The sequence below is a fragment of the Phalacrocorax aristotelis genome, chromosome 1 (assembly GCF_949628215.1).
Source record: "Phalacrocorax aristotelis chromosome 1, bGulAri2.1, whole genome shotgun sequence".
Lineage (NCBI taxonomy): Eukaryota > Metazoa > Chordata > Aves > Suliformes > Phalacrocoracidae > Phalacrocorax > Phalacrocorax aristotelis.
In genome coordinates, this window is record NC_134276.1 from 138,634,424 (window position 1) to 138,654,496 (window position 20,073).

The window sequence follows — 20,073 nt, forward strand, 5'->3', positions numbered from 1 at the left end:
CAGGAAGGCAAAGACTTTCAGGGAAGAAATTTGTATATTAATAAAGGTGAGAAATGGACTAGATGATCCAAGAATTATTGTCTCCTGAAGTATAATGCCTATTGCTTATATACTAGTGTTTTTTCATATTCAAGTCTAAGTATGTAAAATGATGGTTTTGTATCCAACCATGAGATATAAGCTTGTTTAAAGATACGCCTTTTTCTTCTGAGCTAAAATTTGTCCATATGTATTTTCATCCAGTTATAATTAATTGTGCCTCCTTTCATGGTAGTCATACATGTTTCCTTTGTGTCTGAATCTTTCACATGTATGTACACTGTTACTGGAACGCTTAGCCGGTCTATCTGTTTTATTGCAGATCAACACAAAGCACAGACAGAACTCAGTACCAAAAGAAAGTTGTTTTGGATTGCAAAGCTAAGAATGTAAAAATTAAGACATTTCAGATTAATAGTTAGCCGTGCAATCTTTTTTCAACTATGTAAAACCAAATAATCTAATGTGGGAAGTCTAAAATCATATATCTTGAAGAAATGCAAGAGAGAAAGCATGAACATGAGATAGAATGCAAATGTACTAGAGCAATGTTATCTCAACTTCTGCACACCCTTCTTACTACAATGCTCTGCACATTGTATACACACCCCATTTACTTTTAAAGATGTTCTTTATTAGAGGAAAATGCTTGTAAATTAGAACTGAATGCTGTTTTAAGTGGAGGCTAATAAGAAATGGGAGAGACTGCAGCCTTTTGTGACTTATACAGCCTACTTGCCAATAAAGGGGTGGACATGACACAGATATATGTATGTATATCATTCTTTTCACTTCATCTGATAGGAGTGCCACATGCCACAAAATAGCTTCTTACTGCTTATCTGCTTCCTATTTTCTTGCTTTCTGTTCCATACCACATTTGAGAATAACTAAAATAGGAAACATTATTAACTTGGTTTGATTGTTTTGGGATGTCTCGGTGATTATATTGATGTAATTAGAGCTGGTGAGGAATTTATTTTTTTTTAAATAAAGCTTATTGGAATATTCTTCAGGTTTGGGGGATTTTTGGTTTTAGACCTAAACAAAAACACTACTTAGCCACTGCTGTTCAAATCATCTCAATTTAGAAATCCTGAAAGGCATGGTTTTTTCTGATGTATCTTTGAAAGGTAAGTGTCTACAGATTTACTAACTAGAAAGTAGACTGGAGAGTCAATTATTTCATTTTAGGCAGAGATGAATACATAGGTAAACTGGAGCCTCGTCCACTTATATTTTAAGAGGTTTCTGTGGTTGTGAGGTAATAAATGATGAACAGCACACATGTATGAGCTAAGCTGTGTCATTTATTTTCTGGCCCTTGAACAATCTTTGAATTTCTCGCCTTACGGTATTTACTCCTGCAGGTTCTCTGATGACACTCTTCTCCTTTCTAATGCCTGTGCAGAGCTGCCAAGGGTCCAAGACCTTTTTAATATTCTAGGTGGTCTGTAGAGGAGAAGGAAAGCAAGAAGATGCTCTTGCCAGCATTGCCTTTTGCTAAAGTCTTTCTCTAAGGTTGTGGTACATACAGTACAAGTTACCCTGAGATGAGCTTTGGTGCAAATACATCACTAAACATATTACATTAGCAAACATACACACTGCTAATGGTAATGGTAAAGCAAGTACCATCCACTGAGATGTAAAGAATGTGAGTTCCCTGCAGAATGAGTACACATACAGGCAGTTACTGGGGATGGTGAGGCACTGTAAATTCACATCTCAGCCTGCCTTCCAGTAAGACCTTCACATTGTGCTCATGCCCTAAGCAAAATTGACTTAAATAGCTCAACCGCTCATAAAAGTGGAAAAATTTATGGAACAAACACGGAGTAATTACTCCAGCCCTGTATTGGAAATATAGTTTAGTAGAGAAAAATGTGTCCAATTTCTATTGACATAGGCTTCTAAGTTACTTCAGTATTAGGGAGTGGCTTTTTTCCTGTGAATATTTTCTCCCAGCTCAGAATACATGTGGTTCTGTGCTTCATTCCTTGTGAAATAACACCCTAAAACTATGGCATTCCTTTGCAATTGACCACATAAACACAAAGAATAGACCCCACTCTACACAGTTTTCAAACTTGGCTCCTAATCCCACCATTTGCAGTGTGTGAGTGAAACAAGTTGTGTAACTGGATTTTAATAACCAGGTGTCATGAAGGCTAGGAAGGAAAATGAGGATCAAGATGCAAAGGCTGTTCCAAGCATCACTTATTTATAGAGAGGAGGTAGATGTCTGCCATTCCAGCCCTCAAAACCCTGGGTAGTGCTGCCTCCTACATCTACAACCTCAGCTGAAAACTATTCTGGCTTCTTTATGTATAGAAGGTGTATATTTCTCATGTCAATAATATTCAAAATGAGGGGTATGCCAAAGGAGCATGCCTGTTCCATCTAACTACATGCAGTTAATTAAGATAATTAAACAAAGAATCAAGTTACCTCAGACAGTATCTATAGTCCTTCGTGTCCACAGACTACCTCTACCAAGGTCCAGGTTGCCCTTTAGACTAACTTAATCTTGTCAATTAGACAAACTAATTCCATTCTCTCTAACCACCCTCTTTCATTTCTGTATACCATGAAGAAATTCTTTCTTATTATGTTCATGTTATTTATACTACCCTACTATTACCGGTTTCATTTTTGCTTTAAATACCATAGAAATAATTCTTAGTTTGGGCTTATTCTCCACCTAATGAATGTTCCATTTTTATTCTTCTTTATTTAGAAAAAGGGGTAGACAAAGGATACTACACTGTAGGAGCCAGACTGATCCGGCTAGAGGACAAGGTAAGTGCTTGAAAGCTTTTTTTTTTCTCAGTAATGATATCTGATCTACAGATGTGCAAGATGGTATCTTGGCACGATTTACTTTAGAATTACAGGGCACCACCATAATAAAGAATAATATCCTAATTTTTGTAAGGGAGTTGATGAAGTATCATGTACATGTTGTTCAGCATTAACCATTTACCTGCCAGACAGATTTGGTTCTGGATTTTAAGAGACTACTTTCATGTCGAAGCCAAATCACACACCTTGTAGATAAGTACTGTGAACTGACAAGGTGTTTGTCATACAAAAATTAGTGAGTTAAACATAAAGGCTAGTATCAGGAGTCTTTGTAAATAGCAACAGTTGATATCTCAGTCAATAATCTTGAGGTTCTTTAATGTTTACTGCATTTTTCCCCTCTGCAGTCATCTTTGCATCCATTCTGCCCCTCCCCTGCTGTCTTCTTTCCAAGAATATGTTCATCTTTGTTATTAATTAGAGTTGCTTAGAAGTACGCCTAAAGGCTAAAACTCAGTGAGGCTCTATTGTTTTAGACCTATTCCAAACATCCTCAAGAGGTTTTCCCACTCAAATGATTAAAAAAACCAGAAGTTTGCTTAAAACTAGGAATCTGTTTCTCTAATAGATTTTTGGTCAGCTGTCTTACCTACCCCTAAAAACTGGTGTCCCTAGAACAGTGTGCTTTCTGTGGACGGTAGCAGCGCAGTAGCTTTGGTATGTGGTATGATGTAACATTTGGGACAAAAGTCCATTTGCTTTTAACATATCTGTTGTCTATTCGTATCCTCTTTTTACCCAAATTTGTCATGCAAATTTTCTTTTCACTTTTTTTCTGGGGAAGTGAGGTGAGAAGGAAAGAGGAAGGAAACTGTCATTATTCTTAACAACTGTGCATCTTGCCAAAAAAACCCAAAATCAAACTAATACAATTCCTAATATCTAATGAGCATTGCTAGGACAACACTGGAAATATATGATGCTATGATGTCAAAGGACAGATTTTCTTTGACTTTTAGCTTTATCAGACCATGTCAGAGAATCAGCCTCACAGATAAAGACAAACTATCTGAGTTAACTTTTAAAGTGGATTGGTTCCTTTTGCAGGCACAGTCATTCAAAGTGAAAATGGCTTTTGTTCAGATTACCTTAATTCACTTTGAAAGGGTTATATTGCTCTCCAGCCCCTGTATATTCTGTAAATTCACATCATTAGTTCATTCAGATTTTTGAATATGCATATATAGAGAAACCCACAATACAGACTTGAGAATTTAGCAATAAAAGTATTTGTAATAACAGATTATATTGCGTGAGAAATATTGCTAGCATCGTGAATACTCTGGAAGCAGTTGTTCATGGTCTCCTGACTGCTCTATATTTGTGAAGAAGAGAGTGTCACAAAGTTATTAATATGTCTGTCATTGGTTCATCTTTAGCACAATATGCAGTGGATTTGATAACTTTTTATTTCAAATCCTTAATTAGCGTACTGCAGAGGTAACTTGGTGTAAGAAGAGGAACGTTACAGGAGATGCCAGTGGATGCAGTAAATGCTGCAGTGAATGATTTCTGTTGCAGATATCTGCTTATGCTCTGCCTTTACAGCTTAAACCCACTAGCAAACTAAACTCTCTCTGATTCACAGAGGTTTTCATTTTCATCCATACTGCCGCAATGTAAATGCTTAGAGAGGATGAAGCCACATGGTTTCGCCCTCTCATGTTAAATGTCTATTGTAAGCACGTGGCAACCAGCCTGTAGCAGGGATTCACAACAATGTTCTCGGAACAACAGTCATGCAAGTTAAAAAAACCCAATGGTATAGCCATCGTAACTTCATTTAAGCATAATCTAAATATAGTTGGCACAAGTGCAAGCCATTAGTGTGGGCAAGACCTAGCTGCTATTTTGTTTGAAGAGTTAAACTGTAGTGCTTTAACTGACCACATATTGTATGGGAACTGGTGATTTCTATCTCTCTACGTATTGTTCTGGAGAAAATACATAGAAGGGAATAAAAATATGTCAAGATATTTTCATAAGATGATTCTATAAAAGACATTCAATCATTGCAGCTTCCCTTTTGTTCTCAGACCAAACTACAAATGCAAACTAAAAACCCAGAGCCTGATGAAACCCAGGGCATTTGTTCTTTCAGTACAAATTAACATTCTTTTAAGTGTACAGGGCTTCAGTCTCATATTCCTGCTAAGAAAGTAGACACAGTGCACAAATAGGGCAAACATTTGTTGTGTTGGTTTGTTCGGGGTTTCGGTGGTATGGATTTGGTGGTTTGTTTTTTCTTTTTATTTGCATCTTTTTGGCACATTAGGCTAAAATACATGTGTTTACATAGTGAAAACAAAGTTAAGCTTCCCAGATATCTCTATTTTAGTGGGACAATAGAAACGACCGCATCCTGCTGTCAAACAGCTTCCCCTAAACTATTTTCCCATGTCTCATGGGCTCTCCTGCTTTAACAGTTCACTGTGTAGTAGCTGCTATGTGCCCAATTGTGAAACAATATTGGAGTCAGGAAGGACAAGCTGGGTTTCAACCTCTGATGAGAATAAATGAAGCAAGGGCATGTCTGACATCAGGCTTCAGTGGGTGGTGAAAAATGATCGCCCCCTTGGAACTAGAAAACCTTTGGGATCAGCCTCTTTCCCCTGGAGAAATTATTTTAACATTCAGTCGCCCAGTATAGTCATGGCAGCCCCCCAGCTGAGCGACACATCTGATAAAATGACACATTTTTGGACAAAGGCCAGTTGGTGTAGACTGATAAAAAAGCAATGTGGATTTGAACATTTCATCTGCTTAAAAATCTGTATCAAGAAGCTATTAGTACACCTCTAGCCCAGACTGATCTTTCCTACCAGCATTTTCCAGTTCATTTTAGTTGTTTCTCTGAAAGTGAATCAGAATGTAATTCACCCATTCAGAGCTGTGCGTTGTCCTGCATAAAGCCATAATTACTCTTTTTATAAATTTAGAGAGAGAGAGAGAGAGAGAGAAGCACACATTTTGAGGGTTAGGATGAACTGCATTCCCTTGAGACTTTTGCTACTATTTGAGTTAAAATGTGGGATTTGCTGTGTCAAAGAGCATAGGCACAGATCTCTGAAGTGGTTGCTTAGTGATAGATAAAAGGTTTGAGGCAAAAATGTTTCAAAGATTCAAAGATAACAGTCTTCCATTCATGTGGCATGAGCAGCATTGTCTGCAGCCTCTCTTTTGTGACTATCCGGGCTCCATATGTAAGTTTAAGGTAACAAGGAAGAGGTAAGAACAAGTTTGTGTAGGATGAAGCACCATGTAAGTCCAACATAAAGCAGAGTTGAAATACACTTGTATCACTTTGCTTTTAAGCATTGCAAAGCTGACTAGAAAGGTATAAAATGCACAGTGGCAGTTTCCAGACAATATGTAAAACCCTTTTTGGCAACATCAGTGCTGTGTAAGGCTTCACTCCTTTCATTAATATGGCATGTTGCAGAGTGTAAGTTTACCCATAACAGTTTTCAACCTGTTTTTCCCCGAGTAGGGTATAAAAATCTTGTTTTGTTGTGGTCAGTGTAATAACGTAGTGTGGTTCTTTTCACAAAAACACTGAGATGTTTAGAGAAAGAATGGGGCTTATTTCCCAACACGTGATATGTGCCATTTGGCCGACCCTTCCTTTAGTTTGACGGCAGGGTTTAATTTTAAGTTGTGGTATGTAGCCATTGACAGATTCTTTTGAAATGTATTAAGAGGGAGATTGGTTCCAAGATGATGTGCTAGAGCTGGTGTTAGTTTCTTTTCAAAATTGTAAACTAATGCTTCTTTATGATGAAATGAGTATTCTTTCTTTTTCTTTTCTTTTCAAAATTAGAAACAAAAACCGTGGTGTGCTATGTCAAACTGCATGGCAAACTATAAATAAAAACAGGAGAGAAAAGAATCTACAAATGAAAGGTTAGAAGGGACAGCTGTGTTGTCTTTGAAAAAGAAATCTATTAGGTATTTTTATAATTATATGGCAGTCTTCTTTATGTGGTATTTACAGTTATGATTTACGTTCATATTACCATAACTATTTCCATACTTATAGACAACATGTGATAATGCTGGGAGCCAAAAGCAACCATTTGGTAGCATTTAAAAAATGCAGAAACACTAAGGGAAAACAGGGCAGTAAAGCAGAACCCTTCTGAGCTTTATCCATCTGAGTAATGCAAGCCAGGACAAAAGTGTTGTCCAACATAAACAAACGTAGAGGTTGGATTGTGGTGGTAAACTCTCTCTTTACCAATTTAAACACTCATTTTAAAGTTGGGAGCTAAAAAGATGGGCTCAGAGAAGAGTGGTATTTCCCTACCATCTTATTCCTCCTGGATAACAATGGAGAGATGGATGTTAGTGAATCTGACTCCTGCTGTGATTACATCAGGAGTAATTAAATAGTAAATTATTTATCATGACAGTGCCTGCAAGCACCACCATAGTGAAGGCCCTGTCAGAATTTCCATTATAAAACCCTAATTTGCGGGTGGGGTGATGGGCATAACTGAACTGCATTAAAAAAAACAAGGGAAAAAGCTGAAAATTGGTGCACAATGAGTCAGTTGCAAAATGAGCGCGCTACATTTTTGAGGTTTCAAGAATATGTCTGAAATAAACCCAACAAATGCATTTGTTAACAAAAACATATTTTGGCACTAAGGTGTTTGTGGGTTGTTTGCCCCCAGTTCCTTAAAGATTGAGTCATTCCATAATATAAAGCTTTTCAGAAGGCTTTTTGCAAATGGACGTTATGTGGATTTTCTTAGCTACTAAAACAGGATTATAGTTCTTAAAAGTAGCTTTCCAAGTTGTGTGGCCATTCCTTCTTGTAAATAGAAAATACATTTCATCCTGGCCCTCTGTGTTTTGCAAACATGCATGAACACTGCTCATTTTTGGAATACCTTTTCTCAACACCGATATGTGTGTGTCAATAACTAATATAGCTGATGTGACTTGTAGTTACTAGTATATCTCTTGTGAAGAAGGTGTATTCCGTGTTGCATGTGTTCTTGGAGCGTGCCATGTCCAGTTCAAGGAGATGGACAGGAGGTTCACAGGGAGAGATGCTATGAATGTGTATTTGGTATGGGATGCCAGTAAACATAGGCAAAGCCTGATCTCATTTACTCCAGAACAGTCCAGCACAAATCCATTGATTCTGCACAATACCCATGAAGTCATTAGATTTTTATTTTTAAGCTGTTGCCTAATTAAAAAAAAAAAAAGTATGCTTGATGCTTCAAGCCAGATTGTGCTTCCATTTATGCCAATGGAGTTAGTCAGGATTTATGCAGGTGTAAATTGCAGCAAATTTCTTGCATGGCTTTAAACAAGATTCCAGCTCATGTCTTCACATCCTGCTCAACAGGAGTGAATTGACAGAGATGAGGTGAAAGCAGAAATAGAGACTTAAAAAGTTCAGAATTAATCTGAGTGAAATCATGTTTTTCATCTATTATGTCCAAATGAATCTTCGTGGTGTGCTGGGATTTAGGGTACCATAGAACTGAAGTTGTGCATGCGTTCTTGTACTGAAATGTCAACACAGGTTTTTAATCTGAAAACCAAGTATTGTTGATTTAACAGCTTAGATCTCAGCCGCGCAGGTTTTCTACTTTGCTAGCTGACTTCTCAATGCAGAGAGGAACTATCACAGCCCAGACTTCTTTTGACTTTCAGCGATGGTTTTATGCCTCTCAGATAAACCTTGCTTAATACAGTTGAGAGGGAAAGGCTGGTTTTGAGCTGCCTGGTTGTCATGCTAATGTCTGAAGGATCAGGCAAAAATAAGAGCTAACTTGGATATGCCTTTCAAGCAAAAGAAAAGAAGAGATAGATCATATATTCTGAAGCATATCTGAAAGAAACCTGCCTGAATTCTTCCCTTATGGTTCTTGTTATGGAGCCTTATCATATGTGGTACTTGGTAGCACCCTCCTATTATTAAGGTTCTACACCACTTTCCATTATAGACCTCTATTTTCAGTTGCTTACATCTTTGCCAACCTTTAGCTATCTGGGCTGAAATTCTCCAAGGCAGATGTCTGCCTTAGGCTGAGATTTTTTGGAAAATTTATATGTCAGTGTGGGTCATCCTTTCTATATCACAGTAACCTGACCCACTGTGAAGATTCTCCCAAAAGTAAATATAAAAATGTTGATGGAAAACACTTGAGCTTCTTCTAAATTTGAGAAAGAAAGTTGGACAGAAATGGAATATTATCTGCCAGTCTTGAGACCCAGAGGCCTGATCCAAAACACAGTAAACTCAGCAGGAGGCTTTCACATGGATCAGGCCCTGATTTTTAATGGGTGAGGGAGCAAAGAGTTTCACATAGTGAATGTTTGCCAGGATGCAATTCACCACCATAAATCAAACGTTAAATAATTCCAAAGCCCAATAAATGAGCATGCAGATGGCAGTGTCTGCTCCCCAGTGATTGCACTGACTGTTGATTAGGATCCAGCTTGAAGAGTTTGATCTCATTTATAGCAGTCTCAAGGATTGCTGTGATTAGGCAATTGGTGCAATCTAGTTGCTTTTCTGCTCTCTTGGCAGAAACTCTTCTGGCGGAACCAAAACCACCCAGCAAACCCTGCCCATGACACCTTGGAGCATGTTGGGGTGAAGGGAGGGAGGGGCTCACAGCCATGTGCTGCGTAGCAGCCAGGAATCAGTTTGCAGCTAGCTTACCTTTAATAAGAAACAAGGAGAGTCGCTTGCAGAAGATGTTCTGCTTTACACTAACAGTCCTTGAGGCGAGCACACAGATTAACTGTGAATACCAAGGAAGATAGAAACAGTGCAGTGATTTAGGGCTCCTGGTAAATAATGGAGCCTTTGGGGAAGGGCATCTTTCACAGGCTGTTACAATGTTGGAAATCTAACCCGTATTGATGCACCTGGGCTGTTTAACTTGCAGGGAAAAGGTCCTGGAAATAGCAGCACTGACCAAAAAGGCTGTGGTTGAGGGAGCCTGTCTCTTCCTGTTCTCCACCAAAACCTTCTAAGCATCACAGCTGGTTTTAACCGAAAATGAGAAGGGGGTCATGAGCATAGAGATGTTGATTTCTTGTAAGTTTTAGAGAAAATAAGTGCCAGGGTAGGGGACAGGCACTCTGTTTATCCCCCTGCTCCCAGAAGAAAAGGCTGCAGTGTGAGTGTGGCTCTTCTCAGGTGCCAGTGAGTCCAGCCACAAATGTATAGGAAACAAAGCTCTGTTAGTTCTGTTGCTTATGATGCTGGGTGAAAAAGTATATTTTTACCTCAAGTGTATCTGGGAGGTGTTGACAATATTTTTTTTTAAATAAAAAGTCAAATCCTCCCACAAGGAGCCTTGACCTGAACTTCCAAAGAACAGAAATCAAATCAGCTATAAGTATTTTGCTTCTACCTTCTATAATTTTTAATAGGTCATTCTAAATTAACATAAAGTTCTAAATGATAAGTCATCCTGGACCCCAAAACAAAATGTGAAAATGGAGTATTTAAAGAATGCTTCTATCCTGATCAAATGAAAAAAAAATTATATATTATAAAGTCATTAAACCTGTCTCTTCTTTTGAACAGCTTTTTAAAAATTCTTGTTCGGATTTTTAAAAATTGATATTTTCTGATGGAAATAAATTTTATTTGAACAGCTTTTATTGCCTTCAGTTGTTGCAGATGTTAAACAATTTAATCTAGGAAGCTATATTCAAAAATAGATTTTGTAGCTGTTCTTAGTTGGTTATTGCTGCATGCTGCAAGTGCTGCCCTTCCTACAGAGAAGTTGAGAATTTTCCTTTGGAATGTTTCTCCATCTGAAAATGACAATTTGTTTCCGATGGAACATTTTTTGGAAAGGTGTCACACTCTGTGGAACTGTATTTTAAATTGTATACTGAAAGAAAGTATTTCCAATTTTCCACTTCAGAGCGACTTTATGAAAATCAGAATTGGGGTGAAAGACACTGATTTTTCTGAGAATTTCCATTGAACTGATATATTTCTAATTAATATGTTTAAAATTTTCATTATTTCATTCTGTTTCTGAATGAAAGAGATTCCAGCATCACAAAGAATTCACAGAGAACACAGAGAAATTTTCCTATAGTAAAATGAGTAATTTTCCTTCCCCTTCCTTCAGAATTACTGTGGTTATTTCACCTACCACATTTTTTCAGGTCAGTAATTTAAAGGGCAGTTTTAATATTATTTGAATGTCATGTAATATTGACCTCCAGTTCCTCTTGATCAGGGGAAGTACACTGGAAAACCCCGGATTTATATGATTCAAATGATTACTGGACTAGCAGTTGGATTTATGTTTCATGCAAGAACTGCGATGCTGAGTCAGAGCAAACATCTGTTTAGTCCTGGAGCTGTTCTGTTGCTGCCGATGGCCAGTATTGGATGCTAAGGGATGGACTAGAAGAATACATTGAGTCTAGATTGCTATAACTTCTCTCTGGGTGTTTGCAAAGGATTATCGATAATAAGCAGCATGAAGAATACTGCTGTACAAGGCAAGTTACAGGATGACACTCTGTAGAAGAAAAATAAAAGAAAAACCCCACCAAGATACACTGGAGTACTGTGGCAACCTGCTCTGACATGTTGGCTGTATATGGGGAAGAAAATTTTCACTGAACAGTAAATTCATACACAGAACTTCATATAAAGTCTTATGAGGTACAGGAGAGAGATATAAAATGTCAAGAAACTGAGAAATACTTTTCTCCCTATATTTACCACCAGATTGTTATTTGCTGCACATAGCTTTAAATTTTATGTAGCAGGAAAAGTGTGAGCAGATCAGTAATATATACTCACTTCTACAATGTAATTACTTTTCTTACTAGTAAATAATGTTGATAAATCATATTAATATTTTTCTTGTTTAGAAGTTTGGTTGTGATTTCAGTACTGGTGTTTTTTAGTAAAACACATGTAAGTCAGTGTGTGTGTTACACCCTGCAGTCCTCCAAGACCAGGAGAAGGGGTCTGGGTTCTAAGTCTGAGGAGGTGCAGTGGCATAGAGTACCTCAGATCTCTTCTGAACACGCAGGCACAGTTCATTACAAGCTTGATCCTCGAGTGCATTTTTATGCAATGTCAGAATACAATTAAATAATACTACATAGCTAAGCAATTTATCTAGGGATTTACACATGGTCTTGTAATTGAAGAACGGTGCTTCTTTTATTATCAGCAAGTGTTTTTCTGCTGGTTAAACTGGCTTTGTGTGGTACGGCTATGACTGTGAATAGACTGAAAGAAAGGAAGCATGGTCTGTTGGCTCACACACTGAGCTCCGGCTTCAGAAACCCGGGGTGTTCTGCCAGAGAACCTCAGCGCAAATGCAAACAAGGCATAGTCCCCCCCCCCGTAAAAAAATATTTTGCTACTTCAGTTACTATAAGGTACTCGGATACTATCATACAAAGAGATGTATAAATACCTTACCTAGAAATATATCACTCAGCATCTAGAGGTATTCCTCACAGTCTCAAATGCAGCTTCTTTAAGAGTCTATTGCCCTTCTGTGTTCTAGGCAATCCTAAACATCTCTCCTTTAATCCTTCTTTGAACTTAAAATGCTTGTCTCTGCCCATGAAGTAAACTATCTGCTATTGCATTAGGCCATAGCTGGTGTTCTCAATTCCATAGTTGTGGTGCAATAAAATATCTTAAGATCGTAGGATAGTTCAGCTTGGAGGGGACCTCAGGAGGTTATTTAGTCACTGCAGCACCCCACCATCTCTACTCTGGGCCTAGCACACTTCTCTAGTAGTATCATGTAGCTTGTAGATGAAGAAATAATAACTAAAAATGTGCTGGCAGGCTTTGCTCATGTTTAAGGGGCATCATTAAGTACCAAATTGGCAGTTCTGTGTTTGTTTGAGACCTGCAGCCCACAGTTAAAAGTGCACACATGGAACATGGCAGTGTCTTGTGCCTCAGTGTTTTTAAAACCTGATGACTAGAAGTACTGAAAATTCTGTCATATTTTCTCTTCTGAAAAATGCTAACAAAATTAGGAGGCTATAACTGGCATAAAAAGGATTGGGTTTTTTTCAAGAAGTGAAATATACAATAATGGCATGTAAAGCAATTTTAACAGGTACAGAAAGTGGCCAAAACAGTGTCATTTAAAATGTGGGCTAGTACAGAGCCATGCTGTCTGCTGCCAGGTCAGGTTAAATGTCTGATCACATCATCATCTGGATTCAGGACCTGGCTCATACAGCTTCCCTGCCTCTTCAAGAGTAGAAACTGCGATAATAACACAGGTCGTCTACTTTTCTGTGTGTTTCCTAAGGCTTCAGTATCTGGAGACACGCAGTTATGTGAGAATTCTTAAAATTGCTAATTTCTAGCCCTCACTGTGGAGATAAACATGAAAAGCAGGAATCCTGATGCCTCAAAACTCAAAGGAGAGATAAGAGGAACATAAAATATATATTGTGCATTTAAAATACCAGGCTTTTTAAGACAGTCTAGTTGTACGGATTGTAAATAGCTCTAGCAGACACTGACATATATTGCTACACACCGTCCAGGGGAGGCAGAAAAGCCAGCTGAAAGGCCAAGTAAATGCTTACTACTAGAGCACTCTGGCCCCTCCGTCACCGTAAGTACATTGCCAGCTGCACTGCGGTTTGGAAGTCTAACATGAGTTCAGGTATCATTCAGGCAGCAGGCACTGCCATGAAGACATACCCTAGGAGGCAGCAGAAGCCCATGTTCTTTCGTAGCAACTCAAAACACATCAACTGTCTTTAAATTTCCTACTTTGCCTTCCCATGAGCTGCCTATTAATGTTAGTTTTGTTACTGATTTTCAAGGTGATTAGCGGCTGCAGCCTTTACATGCTTTGCACAACTTGTCGCTGTTTGTATCTGAAGAGTTTCTGAAGCCACAAGCAGCAAGTCTTCTTGCCTGTAAAAGGCTAAACCTGTAACCTATAACAAGATTTAGTGGGTGCCAAGCAAAGAGCATTAACATCTTTGGCAGTGTTCAGTTTGCCTCAGTATTTGCAATCAAACAGAAGAAATAGCTGTTTCCTCTGCTTTTGTTTCAAAAATCTGTAGTACCATAGAAGGAGGATGGTCCTTGATAAGTACCCAGAAACTGAAGCACAGCAGTCTTTCCCCAGCACCACCACACATACCTAAAATTAGTTTGGGCAAGCCACTGAGAAACCTTTTTCTGAAGGGCAGAAGGAGTATATCCAAAGAGTATGCTCACCATAAAGCCAAATTTATGATTACCATATAAACAGGATATCCATTTTCAGAAATTAATGGCTAGGTAGACAAGACCACACTAATGCCCTGAGGATATGCATTTCGCCCCCCCCCCCACCCCCCCCCCGCCTTAGCTCTGACCTGTCCATTCACCCTCATCATTAAAGTAGTACAGTGGGCAACTGCTCCAGGGTAACAGGGTGTGTGAAGTGCGGGGACGGACAATTTTGAGGCTGGGGAGATGGCTGGAAGATGAGGTCTGGGCAGGAACATGAGGTTGGGGAAATGGTAGTTTGACAGAGAAGGATGGAAGCGAAACATGGAGTCACTCTTGCTGGATTTAGAAACTACAAACAAATTAGATTTTCCTGGAGAATTTTGGAGCCTGACCTCCAAATCATGCTTCAGGCCAGATTCCATTTGAGCCTGGTCCTGCAGTCTTGCATGACTCTACCTTAATCAGCATTTTAATGGGTGTGGTTATTGTATATGTTAATTGGGTGTGCAGTTATACAGATGTGTATACATAGATATATGTAGCTCTGATCTATATTTTCAGGTTTTGCCTCTACATCTTTTTTTCTTATTATCTTTTACATTTTTTTGCATTTCAGCCTCCATTTTTTAGAGTCTAAAAAGCACCTTCAACTCTCTGTGAATACTGAATATTGTTACTGACTGGAGCTTTTGCTAGGAGCTCCCAGCTCTCCTTCTGTAGCATGTTCTGAGCTCACTATCCACAGGAAAAAAACAAAACAGTGTTTCCGATGTTAGGAGCAACATTTATTTCCAGCCCCAGCTACAGGGTAAACTGTAAGGAATGCTACAAGTGGGTCAGGTCCTGGAGTTGCAAAGCAGTTTTACCCTGAGTTGGGATTGCAGAAATAGGCTTCTGATCCAGTGGTAAAACATATCTCCTTGGGGGGTAAGATACTGAATGGTGACAGGAACTGCTATAAAGCTAACACAACCTTAATATGTAGGGAATAGAGTACTCTATATGCTGCTGTGTGTTCTCCTTCTTTGGCTCGGAAGGCAAAAATAAACTGCTTGTATTTGGAAGGTAATTTTCAATTCCCAAAATATCTTTTCTGCATTTACTTAATTTTGCTAGATGGTTGGGCAGTCTGACCATAGCTCAGGCTGACGGGAGTAACGGTTATGTCATTCAGCAGAAAACTCCCTTGTGTGAGCAGAATTTTGTTTCATTTTATTTTCCTTTTCTCCTCTCTCCTTCCCCTCCAGGGCTACACATACAGAGGGAGGTCACAAAATAGAAGCAAGCTGTAGCCAGCAAAGTTCAGATTTTGAAATAAAAAAACTCTTATGAATACTTATTAGAATTTCTTGCTAATGAGGTCATTTATGTCAGGGCAGGAAATGTACAAAATAGCACAGGATAGAAAAATCTAGACACTGTAAAACACGCCAACAAATTTGGCATATGCATTACTCCCTTAATATGCCCCCAATGTAATCTATAGATCCCACAAGTGACCACATTCTGTTTATGTATGTAAAAACTCCTATATATGTAACACTCATAAGAGTAGCAATTTTACTAGTGGGAAAAGATTATTGTGGTCTTTTTATATAGCATATAGGTTTACTTAGAATGAGTCCTCGTAGAAGAATGCAGAACCATGAAAAACTGTTAAAATGTCATGATTATATTAATTTCGTATTTAAAGGAATACTTCACTTTAAGTTATGGCTCCAAAATTACACTGCTCATTCATGATTTTTTTAATGTATAATTGGCTGCCTCCAAAAATGTCACAGTAGGAGGAAAAAAAAGTTCATTTTCCTTGGCGTATGTGCTGTTTCTATTCCTGTGTTCATTTGGCTTGGCTCGGGTAATGAAATGCTGCAGTCTGAAATAACTTTTTATATGTTGACATGTGCATTTAACTAGAATAAGCAGGAGAGTGGACCAAGCTGGATTCAGCAATGAACAAAATAGATCTTGTATTGCACCTTTTAATATATCAGCCTACATTTATGATTCTTTTTCATTTCTTCGTTTTAACGGTGTACATGTACCTCCTAGCTGCGCACAGCCCCGGCACAAAGACGTGAAGGATGCTAGGCAGCAAGTTAAGATTAATGAGGGGAGGAGGGGAGGGTAAGAAGAAAGGAAGGAAACTGAGGGACACAATTTTATCTCTTGAAGATAAAGTTGAGAGGGGATTACTATTGATCTGTTGAAATGTTTTTAGCCGAAAAAGCCTGTTGTTTTCCAGAGCAAATAGATCTTTGCTCTTTTGTTGACTGTCCCTTGGTCTGGGCTAGGGAGGGACCTCTCAAGTCTCACATATGTTGAGCTGGACTCTTGAAACTTCACCTCAAGTTCCCCCCTAACCTGGCCTAAGTCTTGTCCATTTATGGGACTGTGTTGAGGCTTCTGCCGAGCTCCAGACCTGCCGGTCTGATCTCTAAATCACTGACCACTGACATCAGTATTTGACATCAAGCAGCAGGAGAAAGGTCCTAGTTCTGCATTGCAGGTGCCATACTGGGCAGCAATTTTCCCCCCATGTCATAACTGCTCCCTGTTTCATCCCCAGCACATAGCTTGGCCAGGAGGCACCTGCAGGTAGCCAGAACTCACCAGCACAGCTCCGAAATAGGGATGATGCTGGTGTTCAAAAGCACACAGCTGATGTCTTCCCATGGCCAGCATCCATGAGTGTTGGATGTGGGCAGTTGACACCTTTCCTGCAAAGCCTTCTGCTCTGGGGCTGCAGGTACAGGGTGAAAAATAGTTTACCAGGTCATTGCACATCTCCTCCTCGTGGGATCAACCTTATGGGTTGTCCCATAGTCTGATTTGTGGTTACATGAGAGCATCTAGACCTCAAGCAGAGAAAATCCTGAATGCTCACAGGGGTTTAGCAGAAGTGCTCAAAGGCAAGGAGTCAAACAAGAAGAATCCCAATGAAATTTTGTAGGCAGTCCCATAATGCTGAATGCCTGGTCTCATACTTTGCTTTCTGTATTTTCACTGGTCATTATTTCTGGAGAGAAAACCAGTTCTTCTATACCCGCCTCCTTACACTTTACATGGCACTGACAAATAACCACAGAAGAGCAGATAGCTGTGCAGTGTGAGAAGTGTGACTGGGAAGTGCACGTTAAAGATTAGCAGTGGGTAGTTCTGTGCTTGTTTTGCAAACTAGGCAAAAGACACCTTATTCGGTTATAAACAGGAAACATGGGCCAAGTTTGTAGAGGTTCATGTGCAGGGCCACTCCCTAGAGGAGCTAAGGCTTGATGTACTTGTCGAGCTGAAAATCATGACACACCCCATGATCTGCACATTGTTGGGACCTGCTTCTAACCACATCGCAGCAAGGCTTTCTAGTTTTTGTATATTAAAATTTTGTGTACAAAGAACTAGAGATCAGTGAAAAAAAAAGCCAAAATCCAGGTCAAAAACAAAGCATAAAGGAAACTTAAAACTGTGTTGTTTGAAATCTACTGCACTGGTCTAACAGCCTGTGATAGACGTACTGAAGGGGCTGGGGTTTGTGGGCTTTTTGTACTATTCTGTCGCTCTTATGCCTCTGCAGCATAATCACAATAGAGTTGGAATAAAGCAAACATGAGGTAAGAGGGAAATCACAGAATTCAGCATCCACTTTACAGGTACTTTCTTTCTGGTCCAGCTTTCTTTAGATATAATCTTTTAGGTATATAATATTGAGGACTGTACAGAGACCAGATTTGGTATTTTAAAAATAAATTTTTTACATGTCGTACGGGTGCCATTCAAATTATTTTCCTTTGTTTCTTTTCTCCATATTCAACCTTCTTGCTTTCATAAAGAATTCTAAGTAGAATTTTACTGAATGTATCTGTGAAAGTTACTATTCATCTGAAAACTAAGAATCTCAACCTGCATGGCTTACATGTATGAGATACCTACAGTGAAATCTTGGAATGAACACATAAGCATTCACAACAATTGCTAGTCTGGTACTGTGGAATAGCATTTATACAAAGTAATACAGATTTTATGGGGGGATACTGTAATGCAGAATAGGGCAGTAGAGGAAGTGAACTAATTAATTATATGTAGATTAAAAGAAGCATAAACGGATTGACCTTATATTTGTAGTTTCAGTGAGTTCATGTTTGGAAACATAGTTTCTACATGACGTCTGTTGATCTCACAAAAAATGGTTTCTGTGTTTAAATCTCAAGGAGATATTTGTGTTTGTGCCACAGTTACTACTTTTAACTTTTTCTTCACTGGGAATAAAAATTAAAATATAAGCTGTTTTCCATTTTTTTGTTGTTGTTTTTGTTTGTTGGGGTGTTTTTTAAGCTAAGTTTTCATCTGTCCTGTAGTGGAGGACAAATATCTCATCACCAACATAAGCTATGTTTTAAAATAGCTTCACAGTTTACAGCAAAACAGATTTTGGCTTCTATGTCATTTGGGAGAAGTGTTCAAGTGTGGCATTTATTAGCATTTAAATATTACATATATTTACATATATGTAAATTTTACATATTTGTCTGCACACACGAGTTTTACCTTTAAACCCTCCCCACCCTCCAGCCCCAAACCATTAATGAAGTTTTTGTTCTTAAAATAGCAGTTCTGTCGGAATACCTAATTGCTGGGTTTCTGTTGTCGTTCCTGCCTCAGTACATTGGTCAAAAAAAAAAAAAAATGTAAAGAGCTGCCCATGCCTCTGTATGTTCAATAGGTACCTGTGTTCCCCCTCTGGTAGTCTCACAGCCTTCACCGTCCTGTGGCTGAGGAACCCGGTTCCCTGTTTCAGCCACGTTGCATTTAGACCTCTCCATTACAAGCAGCAGAGACTCAATTGATGGGGACCGTAAAATGACTGCATCTGTTTTAGAGCTGAATGATTTATTTATTTATTGCTTTTATATTTATTTATTACCAATGTCAAAGAAAAGACTGTACTGAGGGCATTTTCATCTTCTCCCAAGCGTTGCCTCCACACTTTGCTGGCCCTGCAAAGAAATATTTCCCCCCCTCTAAGTGCACTTGCCGATTGGAACTAAACTGCTCTGCTACTGGTACAATGTCATAATATTTCATAGGTCATTTATAAATATTATTGCCAGGGCAAATAAATTTCTCTAGGGTACTTAGACTACCTCTAATAAATAGTTTATTTAAGCTTGTGAGAATGGTGACATTTCACTTTGAATATCTTTGGCCTCTTAAAAACTGTTAGTGCAGAGAGGAAAAAAAAGGAAAAATAAACTGGAAAAATATGCAGCAGATCTTTTGATTTTTTTTCCCCCTACCTTTTGGCTTGCTTAAATGGGCCCCCTTGTCAGACTGCATGTCTCTGTGTGAAGCTGGTTTGTTTAATGCATATTATTTAACATCTCATTTAGTATATCATGCCCTTTTTTTTTCTCTTCCATAGCCGCATACAGCTGAAATAGCGCTTGAGCAGGTTGACTGTAATATCAATGGTGGTAATTAAATTCCCCTTTCGCCACTTTCCATTTGGGAATAAAAACTATGGATGCGGTAGTGACATTTTGCTTCTTCACTTTTTGATGTTTTGGGTTTGGTTTAGATTTATCATTATTATTTGTCTTGCTTTTCAGTTAAAAATGTTGGTGTTCATTTGGATTTCTTTAACAGTGACATGGAGACAGAGACCAGAAGGAGGAAAGGATTTTCTAGCATCCTTTTAACAATGTTAAACTTTTGTGACAAATGCTAAAGAATAGGGGCACTGTACATATCTCTCAGAAAACATGCAACGAACTAACCATGACTGGCGGGGGCACGTGGCTGCCAGCGCTGCATTTTGGACAATAAACAATGGTTTCTTGGTTGGATTTTTGTGATGGGGGTTGTTGGGGTGTTTTCTGACAGCTCAGCAAAGGTGTTAACTCTCAGCTCTTCTCACACAACAACTGAATTCATGTCAAGAATAAATG

General features: G+C 38.7%; 1 protein-coding gene across 1 annotated transcript in view; it reads left to right on the forward strand.

The window, feature by feature from the left end:
- The window catches only part of LOC142065609 (potassium voltage-gated channel subfamily KQT member 1-like), a 516,224-nt gene that overhangs the window by 309,978 nt on the left and 186,173 nt on the right, over window positions 1–20,073 (forward strand). The window contains exon 16 of the mRNA XM_075111896.1: window positions 2,780–2,841. Within this exon, the coding sequence (XP_074967997.1) occupies window positions 2,780–2,841 (62 nt within the window). The remainder of the gene's footprint in view (window positions 1–2,779; window positions 2,842–20,073) is intronic.